Source organism: Nannobrachium achirus, assembly GCF_963921795.1.
Source record: "Nannobrachium achirus genome assembly, chromosome: 12".
NCBI classification, from domain to species: domain Eukaryota; kingdom Metazoa; phylum Chordata; class Actinopteri; order Myctophiformes; family Myctophidae; genus Nannobrachium; species Nannobrachium achirus.
In genome coordinates, this window is record NC_137832.1 from 36,706,409 (window position 1) to 36,721,242 (window position 14,834).

The following is a 14,834-nucleotide window of genomic DNA, read 5'->3' on the forward strand; positions in this document are numbered from 1 at the left end:
CAGCAGTACGCTGACTGCTTCTAAATCAGCCGGATGGCTTCATGGAAACAAAGACTATATGCACTCACTGAGGTCAAATAAAGCAATGGTTTTCAAAGTGAGGGCCACCAAGGCCGGGGTTCCAGGGGGGGCCAAATGGAAAGGAGAGGAAAAAACATTTAAAAAAGATAATGCTAAACTTTTAATTTAAATTCGAATTAAATTCATTCGATTATTGTGCGAGTTTAAGCAGTTTCAACCTGGTGAAGGCAGGTGAGGCATTTGCGACACTGTGGAACGTTTTCAAAAATCTTCAAGCTCACAACGATGCGCAAGTGCAAGGTGTTATTCACCCCATATTTAATAATGTGTCAACTTAAGTCAAACAGTAATATAGGTACTGGGGAAATCAATATGGCTCACTTTTTAAGTGTTCCCTGTGTGCTGTATGAGTCCAACCCTGATCAACCTCTCCAAAAATGAGGTTTGCCAACACAGTTACATTAGTTATAGAATAATAGTCAGATGAGTGAATTACCAACTTTTCTTTATTCTCAAACATACTGTCTTTGCCTCCATGAAACCATCCACAGAGCATTTTCACTTCCCAAACATAATGTTCTTGAGTCTACACAACAAACAGACAAACAGCACACAGGCGTTAAGATCTAAGAAATCCCATTTCTACCATGCCACACCGCTGCTGCTGCTACCCCATCCCTCCAGAGGTATTATGATGAAAATCATTCAGTTCTGACAGGCAGCAGCAGTGTGGGTGCACTTCTACAATGGCCAACCCTGCAGCCGAGAGCAAAGACTCTTACCTTTGATGCCGAACTTGGAGTTTCCACCGAACTTCAGAATGACCAGCATGAGGATGAAGCCAGTGAAGGCTACAGCGGCGATACCCACCACCACGTACACCTACAGTACACAATGACATACAGGTACCATGTGTTATTACTATCACTATGTACAACTATCAAGGACACGGCATGTACTATGACTAGGTCATTGTGTAGGTGGAGATAATATTATTATCACAACACAATGACAAATATGACACATGTTGTTTGGCTGTAGGCTATATGAAAACAGTAAGCCACAGTGTGTACAATAACTATCAGACAGGAACAGATTTCCTTTTAACAAGACTAAGAGACTAAAAGCCTCACTAGCAGCCCCTAGAGGCCTTGATGCTCCTGACATCCAACCAAACCTAACCTAACCTCATGTCACCAAGCTTCTCACCTCGGGGGAAAGCCTGATATTCGTTCTAAAACTAGCCGTGTGATCCGGTTTACAAAAAAAAGGGGGGGGGGGGGGGGGACGGTGGTTGTTGCCGGCCACCTGATGACTAAACTACAACATGACATAACGTTATTTCCATAATACACTTTGAGTGCCTAAGATGTCCTTAGGTGTCTTAACGTTTCCCCCCCATAGATAGTCCATGGGCCATACGAGTTGTCGGTATCAAAAAGGTGGCAAAGGTTACCATGCATTTTATAAAAGCTCTATATCTGTAGATTACATTTTGGTATGATAACCCTTTCTTAGACACAGCTAAATTGGTGTTATCAGCCGCTAGATGTGTTGTCCCATTAACTTTACATTACAGGGAGAAAAAGCAAAAAATGAATCTGCTTTAAGTAGCATATGAGGGGTCAAACTAGGGGGTTTTCATGATGCCGAATCCATTGCAAGCATCTGTTTTGCACAAAAAACATTCATTGGGCTAAAAACTGTCCCACAATACTATGGTTTAGTGATGAAAAGTGATGAGTCATCACTTTTCAGACTTTTGTGGGGGCTGTTTTAGCCCCAGGAATGTTTTTCGTGCAAAACAGATGCTTGCAATGGATTCAGCATCATGAAAACCCCCTAGTTTGACCCCTCTTATGCTACTTAAAGCAGATTCATTTTTTGCTTTTTTTTCCCTGTAATGTAAAGTTAATGGGACACCAACTCTAGCGGCTGATAACACCAATTTAGCTGTGTCTAAGAAAGGGTTATCATACCAAAATATAATCTACAGATATAGAGCTTTTCAAAAATGCATGGTAACCTTTGCCACCTTTTTGATACCGACAACTCGTATGGCCCATGGACTAAGAGTGCCACAGCCCCGTTAAGACGCTTACAGACGTATTAGCTGGTTACCATGGTAACCGATAGCCCCCGCGGTGTGGCGGCCGCTAGTGAGCGGAAAAACTAAATTTTCCATGATGCCTCGCGAATGTCGCCTCGGCTGACTTCCGTTTCCCCATTTACTTCCATTCTATCTGGCTGCAGTTTGTTTTCCCACATCAGTCGTTTGGTCAAAACAGCCCCATTTTCTATTGACTATATCTTACTTATGGATCGTCGCGGTGAACGGGAGCTGCCGCGCACACAATGGGCATACGCAGCGATCAAAAATCTGGTAAATAACATAGGATTTGCCTATGGCAGCCTGAGTGACTTCAACGTTTTGGAGGTGCACGGCACGGTGGTTCCGGTCAGTGGTCCCAACACCTGTATTCCGCCTGATGACTGCAACATGACATAAAGATATTTCCGCTCCCGACCAGATCAGAATCCCGAAAATGGTATTGATCCCAGGCTGAACCAAACCAAAGTGGTTTGAACCACCTGACACTGCCATCATTAGAACCTTGCCACTAGCAGGGCTAAAAAACAATACCCCAGAGCTTCAATGTGCAAGGCTAATTCAATTAGCCCTTACGTCAATACATACATACAGCACAGGTGTCAGGAAGGACACAAACTATTGATGGTAGAACAATGAGACCACAAAGTCAGATACAAACTGAACAGAGATGTGGGAAGCAGCAGGACACGACTTACAGCGACTCTGTCCTCAGGTGGGTCCAGAGGGGGGCCATCTGTCAACACCAAAGAGAAAGAGAGATGGATTGAAAGAGGGAGAGACCAATAAATACAGACAAATACTATACACCACCACATTAGAAAATATTAAAACACAGAAGGGCCGACTCTATCTCCTGACATAATGTACTTTCGGTCGGACCATAACAAAGTCACATACCTATTCATCGCATTTAAACGATTTTATTCCTTATTCTTAACTATCAACATCCATATTTAATATCAATGGTCTTTTGACAGGTGTCTGCTCTGAACAAAACACAAATAACTCTGGCTTATTTCACATTACCAAATGTAACCAGACGTGCAAGGTAAAAAATACTATAAAATATCCCTTCTTTGACCCCTTCAGAATGAGAAGAGGGAACAAGGACTACTGAAAAACCAGTAAGGCTCCCTAATCGGGAGATAAGCGACCGTAGGTCACTTATCTCCACAAATAGGGCAAAAATGTGTTTTGCCAAAATCTTCCTGATCCATGTTGATGACATGAGTGTAGACATACTGTGTAGTAGACATACTCTGTAGACATACTCTGTAGGAGCAGTGTCCAAAAATGTGTTTTTAAAAATCGGCCTGGAGGTGGCGCTATATGGGACAGATTCATGTTGATGGGATGAGTGTAGACATACTGTGTACCGATTTGCGTGATTTTAGGGCGAAAATTGTAGGAGCAGTGTCCAAAAATGTGTTTTGCAAGAATCGGCCTCATGGTGGCGCTAGAAGGGGGCCATGTGAGAAATGAGGGGTGGGGTCTCCGCGCCGGCAAGGCGGATGAATAGGTACCGGCCCCGGCTGTCCCGGTCGCTCCTAGCCGGAGTTACGGCATTTTATGTGAGCTGCAGTGTAGGGGGTCCTCCACTGGGGGCGCCACCACTTTTGCATCCGTTCTGGAGCACCAGGAGTCGGCGGTCCCCGGGAATTCCCCGTGAGCAGCCCCGTTGGGGTGGTCATTTGGTCATGTTTGCGCATTTGGTCATTTTTTACATCTGGGGGTCCCCCAGGGACCTGGGGGTCCCTGGAGCTCCGGGGGTCCTTGGAGGTTGTAGTTTGGCAGCCAAGGAACGTGTGTGCAAAATTTGGCATGGATCGGGGCAACGGTTGCGGAGATATAAGCAGGGAAAAAGTGTGACGTGTGAGGTGTGACAGACAGACTGACAGACAGACGGAGGGACGGACGGACGGACGGACGGAGTTACACTTTGTGGTGGTTTTGATAGTAAAGTGCGACCTATGGTCGCAATTATACTTTGGGAAAATATTCTTGTTTGACGGTGCTGGCGGGCACCGTCAAACAATCAATTATAATACAATTTAGGAATGAAGCCACAGGCTGTATTATATTTGTCATCGGGCCGCATTTGGCCCCCGGGCCACACTTTGGACACCCCTGCTCTACACAGTCAAATCCTCAGTTTTAACTTAACTCACAAATTGATAAATTAACACAGAGAATCTTTACTGTATAAGGCTCAATGACAAAGCGTAATTTGAGGGCAGAAGGTGGGGAATAGCAGGCATCTAGTTAGCATATGAGAATGCATCATTATAGCCATTATCTCCAGCCCTGTGCAATTCATGGATTTACATATACCAAAATACCTAGAGGTTGTCATAAATACAATGGTATTAGCTATTAGTGTTCACAGCAGATTCTGGTGCATACATGTACATGTTTAGATACTATAGAATGAGATAGATGTGTTTAGATTATTATGTTTCAGCTTTTGAAGCCATTAGCAGAATCTCAGTAATATACACTGTACGCCTATCCCTCTCCCTCTGCACTCTGCATTCTGTGCCCCTCATTCCCACCAATATCACTTTCCTCTACTCTCTCCTCTCCATCGGAGAAATGACGTAGGCACCAGAAACATATTTTTTTATGTATTTTATAGATAATATATACCATTTCTAACAACTTGTTGTTACGTTCCAAAATATCCTCAGGCACTAGGAACAATTCCTTTTTGAGCGCAAACGTTGTAATGACAATGGAGCTACAAGAAAGCTCTCCAAAAAGGCTACAAAAAAGAATGTTACACTGAATGAGTTTAATGTAATATTAGATTGAGAACTGCTACTGATACAACCGTAGCCATTATAGTAAGTAGGAAACTCGCGTCACCAGGTGATTTGGTATTTGTTTACTAAATAGGTTGTTTGGTCTAGACCTGGGTAGAAGAAGCGGCGTCGCTTTGTTTTAGTTCCCTGTTTGTTTCCCCAATCCCTATTAAAATGCTAGAGGAGTGTAGTCTTGCCAGTCGCTACGAGTTGGACTAAAAGATGGATATACCAAACAAACTTTTCAAAAAATAAGCAAGGGTTTTATTGGGCAGGTACTAAAACTATGTCATTGAGCGCGGGGAATTGTTTTGGGTTAAACTGATTCCGGTTTGGTATTTCCGACCAAAGTGTAGTCCGTTTTGACTACAAAATGACGTAGGACGCCATCCGCTCCCGACCGGATCAAAAGCCCGAAATTGGAAGCGATCCCAGGCTAAGTAAGTAGTGATGGAAACCAATGGTTCACGAGCCATGTGGACAACCTTCTGTTTCCTTTGCGTGATGCAGCTTGATGAAGTATGTCGCACTTTTGTCGCAGTACCGGTATGTCACAGGTATGTTGTATAATTCCTAATGCAGTGAGGTCAATGTAGAACCACCAAAGGTTATTTTGTTAATACTCAAACGACATTTTTAAGACATTATCCATTCAGTAATTTTGAGTTCAAGCTGGATTGAGATGGTGATGAGGTGTGAATGGATGTGTGAAAGGAAGACTGCACCTGTGGTCGGGTCTGTGAGGAAGACGCAGGAGATCAGCCAGGGGGTTGAGGAGGAAGAGGAGAGAGAGAGAAAATTGTAGGGAACTGAATTAATTGAATTGAATTTCAGTTTTTAACTTCTACAGCAACGTTTTCATGCCATGGACCACCAAACTGATGGGGCGATGGAGCAGGGACCCCCTACCTTGTAGGGTGGGGGTGGGGCTACAACACATATTGTATGTGTAAAATTGTTTTTCATGTGTATAAACATACCATGTTATTGTGCATTCAATACTATGCTATTCAAATAATAGATTAATACCGGTATATTCATTCACGCTTTTATTTTAAACATGCGTGTACAAGTGGCCGCACACTGCCATTTACCATAACTTATTAACTGAGAACCAATGTCAATACAATCAGTCTATCACTAACAATCATCTCTACAAGCTATTCAAAGGAGACGGAATCATGTTTTTTTTAATATTTAAAGACAAATTACATATTTTTCTTTCTTTTTTCAAATAAAAATAGCATGCTCACCATAATACACAGGATCTGTCACCGTTCCTGTACATTGGAGAAACAATGAAGAGAATATTGGGATGTTACTTTTCGTAAAATATTTGGTACATAAACGTACATAAACATGTACAGTAAGTATGAAAACATGCATGCATGCACACGCACACGAGGCCGCGAGCACACACACACACACACACACACACACACACACACACACACACACACACACACACACACACACACACACACACACACACACACAGCTTACATACAGTACACACATTATATTAGCTCATGTGCAAGGTGCTTCAATGTCAAAAGCGAAATCATGCAAGGTCTCAAACGCTATGCTAACAATCAGTGTTCAACTTCGGAGCCTGACGCTGTCAGCTTTACCACTCAGGCTTGTGGGCTACAGTCCAACAAATACACCAGTATGAGAGTGCCGGCACTCACCATCCCAGGGTTCGATCATGAAGTGAGCCACCACAGATTTGCGGTCTTCTCCATATGTGTTGTTAGCCACCAGCGTGTATTTGCCATTGTTGAGGTGCGTGGGATTGTCCAGCTGTAAGCAGCCATGATATTCCCTGTCTGTGATTTCATGGATGCTGGTATACGTGTAATCGCCCTCTAATACCGTCTCGCCGTTCAGCAGCCACTGTAGCTGGGGCACCGGGTTCCCTGGAGAAGTGATGCAGAGACGCACGGCAAACCAAACACACACAGTCAGTTCCTCAGTGTTCATTTATCCATTTGTAACTCACAGAGTGTGCAAATGGGAGCAAATGGACAGCGTAAGATATTTGTACAATCTCATAGTTCAATGAACCCAGACTGAGTATTTATACTGTGCAATGTGAAATGTGAAGAATAATAGCAGAGTATGATCAACAAAAATGCACAAATTCCAAATACAATTTTCCAAATACAATTTTCCATTTATTACCTCGCAAAAGGAGATTGACAAGGTTTTTTTTTTACCCCATTCCGGTTTGTATGTTAGCACAATAACTTGAGAGCAGGTGGCTGGATTTTCATGAAACTTGGTGAGAATTATCAATTACAGTTTTCCCTGACTGCATAATTAACTTTTGAGTTGAGAAGATCATAGGCAAGGATCAGTCATCAAAACTGATCAGTAGTATACAGTATAGGCTCCCTCGGAGAGATGATCAACTTTTGTACATCTTACCTGAAACACTGAATGGGATACACCAATGGTGGTCCGGAATTGCGTCAGCCAGTTTAGTGATGTTTGGAGGGACTGGAGATGAGAGAAGAAAGAAAGAGAAGAAGTGAATAGAGGGAAACGGAAGGGGAAAATGGTTTGTGTGTGCGTGCATGCGTGCATGAAAGAGAACTGAATGAATTTGGGGAATTTAAAGGACACAATAAGAGAGGCCGACCCAAGAACACCTGGCGTAGGACAGTGGAGGGAGAGCTGAAGACCCTGCATCACACCTGGGGCTCTATAAAGACGCTGGCCCAAAACCGACAGGAGTAGAGAGATCCTTTGTTGCTGCCCTACATGCCAGCCGGCATAAAGGGCAGTAAGTAAGTAAGTAATTAAAGGACACAATAAATGGTTTCCCCCAAATACCCCTTTTCTGGCATTCGTGCTTTATGCTTTATTCCGATACAATTTGTGTCCCTCCTAGCCGGGGGTCAAACTGGGTGCGTGCTGTAAGAAGGCAGTTTGCGCCCATGTGGCATCATGCACCCCAGCGCCCCGGACACAATACACCTTTATCATAAGTATGAACTACAGTACAAAGACATTATGCATTGTTATGCATTATTACTTTAACCACTATTCTATGCTTTAAATATAAAAAGAAATAGCAGATATACAAGCTCACACTGCGAGCTTATTATCTGCTATTTTAATTTTTTTTAATTTTAATTGTGAACATTTGGTGCAGGTCTTTGAATTAATTTGACCCGATTCTATCCACAAGTTTCCGCGGGAGTTTGCTGGAGACTATCGGGACCAAACTTCCGGGTTTAACAGCAGACAAACAAGCTCACGTCGCGTCGCAGATGCAACCCGTTGTGAGCTTGTAAATCGGCGCCGGAAGCTCGGTACAGACGTCTGCGCAATGCACTATGGGGCGTTGGAAACTCGTGGATAAATGTCTTCTAAATCCTTCTAAGGTTTTTGAAAAACGCATATTTCCATGTCAGTGGTTCTCAAACGTCTTCATGTCAAGGACTCCCAAAATTATATGTATTTGGCTGTGGACCCCCATCCCAAAATATGTCGTTCCAGGGACCCCTATGGTAGCAGATCTATATCTGCTATTTTTCAATAGTCAAAGCAAAAAATAATGGTTAAAGTGGTCCCAGGCCTAAATGAGTTCACCTACATAGAATATCCAGGAGCAGTGAAGATTCCCTCTCCCCGACGATGTTCTGAGAGCTGCAGGTGATCTTGCTGTTTTGGTCCAGGGACGAGAGGTTGGACAGACGCAACAGCGACGTCTGTCCTGATGTCTGGATCTGGAGGAAGATATATCGAGGAACACATCTTCAGTCGCACATATGTAAATATAAAATAATAGCACAACAGTGCTACAGTACAAGTTTTAAATGCAGTTTTCATTTTACACAATAATGAATTGGGTTTTTTCTTTGGCAATTATATTTCTGTTTGGCTTTTAGGCTTTGAAGTTGCACATGGTAGATATGACACATAACCTAAATATACAGTACAAAGAAATTACTGACATATTTGACGTTATACTTAGAAAATAAAATTGATAGTGGAAATAGCCGATCTAAAAGCTCACAACGCGTCGCATCAAATAATTGTGAACAGACGATTATGTAATAATTGTGACAGCCCTAGTGTGCATGTGTGTGTGCTCGCATGTGCGCGTGTGTCTGTGTGTGTGTGTGCTTGCATGCACGCGTGTGTGTGTGTGTGTGTGTGTGTGTGTGGGGCTAACCTCATGGTAGGTGACCATCTCATTCATGTCCCAGATCAGTTCAGGCGAGGGCATGCCAGACGTGTTGCAGGTCAAGACCACATCCTCCCCCTCCTTCACGGTCACCTTGGACGGGCTGAGCGTTACCATGGGAACCACTACACACACAAAGAGGGGGGGGGGGACGAGGGAGGGGAGAGAGTGAAAGAAGGTTTATGGACAGAGGGAGAGAGAGAGAGCTTTAGGATTCATGGTCAACTCTCCTCAGAGTTAGTTGAAATGCAGAGCACGCTGACCTGAACACCCAGAGAGACAGTGCCTGCGCATACACGTTCACACGCACGAACGCACGCACACGCACACACATAGACATTTTGTCACTGCCTGGCAGAAACCTTGTATCTCCGAGTTTCAAATGTGTACGTTTCTTTCGTAAAGGAAAGCCCTGCTTCATCATACAAGACTGCCGCACAAAACTAGTGAAAATAGCAGATCTACAAGCACACAACGCCTCACAATGCGAGGCGTTGTGTGCTTGTAGATCGGGCTATTTTCACTATTTTAGATCATTTTTAAAATGATAAATACAAAACGAACTGTTTTGGACATACAAGGTTTCCACCCGACAACAAACGATTTGCATGTTAGAACCCAGTCAACACACAAAGTGCTCTCTCTCTCTCTCTCTCTCTCTCTCTCTCTCTCTCTCTCTCACATTTCAGCATACTAACTAACACCCAATCAGACAATCGGACAGGGAGACCGGTTCAAACAGAGCGATGGTTACACTGATTACCATTGCATGTCTTCACTCTAGCCCAAGTACCAAATTGATTGGACACAGTCTAGAGGCTCAAAGACACTGGCAACGCACTGGGCATGGGTGTGCGTGCGTGCATGCGTGCGTGCGTGCGTGCGTGCGTGCGTGCGTGCGTGCGTGCGTGCGTGTGTGTGTGTATGTGTGTGCGAGTGTGTGTATTGCTGACCAGGAGGTGACCTGAGCATGACCAATCAGACTCAATCAGACTCCTGCCACCCTTTTTCCCCGTCCAATAACATCCCCAGTGAGCTACGAGAGGGAGAGGAGAGGAGAGGAGAGGAGAGGAGAGGAGAGGAGAGGAGAGGAGAGGAGAGGAGAGGAGAGGAGAGGAGAACGATGGGTGCCGACAGCCCTGGCAGATAAAAATGGACAGATTCCTTATCAAAACCGCCGCTCCCTCTCTCTCTCTCCCCCCCCCCCCCCCTCTGTCCGTCGTGGGGATGCTTATCACCAGGGCAACCCACTTATCACTACGGCAACCCACTCAATCACCATGAGATGTTGTAAAAAACAGTCATTTTAGTGGTGGCAGACCCACTGCCTATCACAACCACATATCTTAACAGCCTCACAGTAAATCAGCTCTCTACACTCACTGCAGCTGCCTGCAGATCACATTACGCGCAAAAACACACACACGCGCGCGCACACACATACTGTACATTCACGCACACACAGATGCACACGCACGTATACATATACATAAGGCCGAGCCAACCGTGACAAAACTAGAATATGAAAACACCGTGAATGTGATGTGGGTCTTGAGCATGAATCCAAAATGAGATAACCGCTTGGGTTGATCATGTCGGTACGCAGGTTATTCATGAGCTGACATTGAAAATATGAACCTTTTGTGTGAAACTGTTGGTTTAGTTCAGACATGCAGCCGACAGGATTGCAACCAGAATCCAGTGGTGGAAAAAGTACTCACTACGTAAAAGTATCAATACACTGCAATGTAGAAATACACTGTTACAAGTAAAAGTCTGGAATTCAAAAGAGTAAAAGTACAAAAGTATTGGCATCAAAATGTACATAAAGTACCAAAAGTACAAGTACAAAATGTTTGAAAATAGCAGATCTACAAGCTTGTAGATTGTATAAAATAGGGCTTAAGTCGTTAATGTATGTTTTTTAATATTATAATTTATATCTGCAAAGTAACAAGTAACAAACATTTTCAAATAATTGTAGTGGAGTAAACGTACAATATTTGGACCCGAGATGTAATGGAGTAGAAGTAAAAGTATTGGAAATTGGATGGCAAATAACTCAAAATTGTTAAGTGCAGTACTTAAGGTAAATGTACTTAGTTACTTCACCCCACTGCTAGAATCCATGTTCTTGAAGATGAACCACAGATAAGGCAATTACATTTGTGCAGGCAATTGATTAACAGAAATAGCTGATGTGAACCATTCAATTACAGGGATAATTAGAAGAACAACATTAACGTGCGTTGACACATAACTATTAGCTACGTACAGGAGGCCACGTTAAGGTCCGTACACACTGGGAGTCTTCATTTCCTGCCATTAATTCGCAAACTGCTGTTTGTGTTGTGAGTACATGCACCCAGGGGCGTCACAAGAGGTAGGAAAGTGGGACTGAGTTACCAGGGCCCAAGGTGGAGGGGCCCTAGTAACTTTAGCTATTGAAAAATAGCAGATATACAAGCTCACAGCGCGGCACTCTGCAAGCTTGTAGATCTGCTATTTTTTGAAAAGTCGTGAAAATGTGTGCAAATCTTTGAATATATGTATTTTTTAAGCGAACATTTGTAACTCAAATTTTGCTTCTGGGGTGTCCCTGGAACTAAATATTTTGAGATGGGGGTCCGTGGCTAAATACATATAATTTTGGGGGTCCTTCATATGGAAAAGTTTGAGCATCACTGACATGGAAACATTTTTCAAAAATAGCAGATCTACAAGCTCGCAGCGCGGCACTCGGTGCCGCGCTGTGAGCTTGTATATCTGCTATTTTTCAATAGTTAACATTCATGGGGGATCCACAGTGAATCCTTGTACCCAGGGCCCATAATTTGGTGTGACGCCCATGCATGCACCCCTGAGTATGATTATAAAGAGGCGATGAAGCAATAATATAATTATTTTTTGAGACAAGGTCGATTTTTTGGCGCGGATAAAATCATGAACCGTTATAAATGGAGGCACTAGCAAAATACTAATTTTATGTGAAATAACCACAACACATTTTCTTAGGATTTACTCACTTTTAGCTACTCTTAGACTCTATTTAGCCACTCATGTGATAATGACCTTTATGGTGCATCTATGTCTAGATATCACCATCATAAAAAAAAACAGTAAAGCTGGTTGCACACTGCTGCGTTTTTCGTTGCGAAAAGCGTTTTTCAGGGCAAGGAGAGAGAGAGAGATAGAGAGAGCAAGGGACCGAGTGGTGCGCGAAACGGGCGGCAGTGTGCAAACGTGACTGACATAACGTGAGGTTGATTTTTTTATTTGCGTGCTCCGAAATTCATTCCGATATTCGGCCCGAAAAACGCAGCAGTGTGCAACCACCTTTAGGCTCCCTAATCGGGAGATAAGCGACCATCACGTTGCATTGCATACACAACACCCGAAGGGCGGCCGAGCTTCTAGTTCTTCATAATGCTGGTGAATACAGGACAATATCCATGAAACAGGTCTAACATATTGCTTCATGTACCGGTATACCGGTATGTTTGTCTTGTGTTATATGGTTATGTGCCGTTTTTTTGTTTGAACAGACTTGTGAAGACAAATTTCCCTTCGGGGACAATAAAGACTATTGTTATTAGTAACATATTGTTTCAGCAAAAGGTTGTCAAGATTTGTTTTACTTACTAATGAAAGTAGAGTGAATGATAGAGTACTACATTTTCATATTCAACACGGGTACAGTAACAACAGCAAATGTGAACCAAATGGACCTGTGAAATAACACTGGGGTTATGACTGTGCATTAATTAACACTAATTCACTGATGTTACCAGCGAAGTACCACAATGTTCCCTGTGCCGTTGCTGCACAAGGTTGTCCAGCAGAGCATATCGTCGCCTTCGGGTGGAAACCTTGTATGTCCAAAACCGTTTATCATTTTAAAAATAGTGAAAATAGCCGATATGGTGTCTGCTGGCCACATACTAGGCTATGATGCCTGCTGGTGTCGCCGGTTCGATTCCCAATCCAGACGGCCTTTGCCGCGTGTCATTCCCCATCTCTCTCCCCGTTTCCTGTCAGTATGCTGTCCTATCAAATAAAGGCATACAAAAGCCCCCAAGAAAAGAAGAAAATAGCCGATCTACAAGCACGCAACGCCTCGCGGTGCGAGGTGTTGCATGGTCGTAGATCTGCTATTTTCACTAGTTTTGTGCAGCAGTCTTGTATGATGAAGCAGGGCTTTAATTTACAAAAAAAAAACATACAAATTTGAAACTTGGAGATACGAGGTTTCTGCCCGACAGTGACGATATACGGTAGGTCTAGCTATATGTGACAAAGAGGGAACACTGAGATATATATATATTGATGTTTAAAGCAGCGTTGTTCACTGTTCATTGTGTGGTGCTCTGGCCTTCACGACACACACAGATACAATGATTTCTGATAACAGTATAGCAGCAGGGAAGAGAGATAGAAAGGTGATTCTCTGGCCTGGAGAAATGTTAGGGAGGGGAGAAGGAACAACACACACTGGAGAGAGAGAGAGAGAGAGAGAGAGAGAGAGAGAGAGAGAGAGAGAGAGAGAGAGAGAGAGAGAGAGAGAGAGAGAGATGGAACAAAGCCAGGCTGGGTCTCCCTCTATGGCTCTGGATATTACTCTGTTGCTCAAGCTAAGTGAAAGCAGAGAGGCTGTCGATACACTTCGTCTGGTAGAGATGTACAAAAAGATTTCTGGCGAGATCAAGTGTGCGTGCGCGTGTGTGTGCGTGCGTGCGGATGCGCGCGTGCGTATTACGTATATAGTGTAATCTGTCTGCTTTCCCCCTCTCTCTTTCTCTTCTCTCTCTCTGTTTGTGTGTGTGTGTGTGTGTGTGTGTGTGTGTGTGTGTGTGTGTGTGTGTGTGTGTGTGTGTGTGTGTGTGTGTGTGTGTGTGTGTGTGTGTGTGTGTGTGTGTGTGTGTGTGTGTGTGTGTGTGTGAGAACACCACCTCCAGCCCATCATGGAGACAGAGCCACATGACCTTTTCCCTGACATAATTAAGAGACAGTCATCTGCCATCTCTGTGACATCAGAGAGCTTCCGTCCATGTCTCGTATGCTGATTGAAAGAGTACACTTCACTACATGACAGCAAAGCAGAGACAGAGCATAAAAAACTAAAACTACAACTTTAGTTACTAGTTATTTTGCAGATATAAATTATAATAGCCTATTATAACACACACATAAACCACTTTAGCCCTATTTCATACCTAGGCTATTTGAAAATAGCCTATCTACAAGCTCACAACGTGTCATATCGCGATGTGTTGTGAGCTTGTCTATTTTCAAACATTTTGTACTAACTTTTGGTACTTTAAGTACATTTTGATGCCAGCACTTTCGTACTTTTACTTTGTACTTTTTAAGTGTTTTTAAGTTAATCTGGACTTTTACTTGTAACAGATTATTTCTGTATTGCAGTAAACATTTGAATACTTTTTCCACCACTGTGGAAGCAAGAAAAAAAGAAAGAAAATTAAGAAAAATGACAGACAGACACGCACGCACGCACGCACGCACGCACAGACAGACAGACAGACAGAGGCTATGGAGAGAAGGCTGGCCAGCACTGTGATGTGAGGTCTGGTGCTCTGTCTAGCACTACTGCCCTGAGGGGACATTAATACATCACATGGAAAACGACCGCCCTGACTCACTATTTCTGCTTCCAGTTCATTTTGATTCAGCCAATTCAGTC

The 14,834-nt window shown here is 43.4% G+C and overlaps 1 protein-coding gene across 1 annotated transcript in view; it reads right to left on the reverse strand.

Moving 5' to 3' along the window:
- Window positions 1–14,834, reverse strand: part of ntrk2a (neurotrophic tyrosine kinase, receptor, type 2a) — a gene marked incomplete at both ends in the record, with an annotated part of 137,856 nt that overhangs the window by 105,684 nt on the left and 17,338 nt on the right. The window contains 8 exons of the mRNA XM_080737951.1: window positions 804–903; window positions 2,830–2,867; window positions 5,661–5,672; window positions 6,189–6,215; window positions 6,627–6,854; window positions 7,366–7,437; window positions 8,540–8,672; window positions 9,122–9,258. Coding sequence (XP_080594077.1) covers window positions 804–903; window positions 2,830–2,867; window positions 5,661–5,672; window positions 6,189–6,215; window positions 6,627–6,854; window positions 7,366–7,437; window positions 8,540–8,672; window positions 9,122–9,258 — 747 coding nt within the window. The remainder of the gene's footprint in view (window positions 1–803; window positions 904–2,829; window positions 2,868–5,660; window positions 5,673–6,188; window positions 6,216–6,626; window positions 6,855–7,365; window positions 7,438–8,539; window positions 8,673–9,121; window positions 9,259–14,834) is intronic.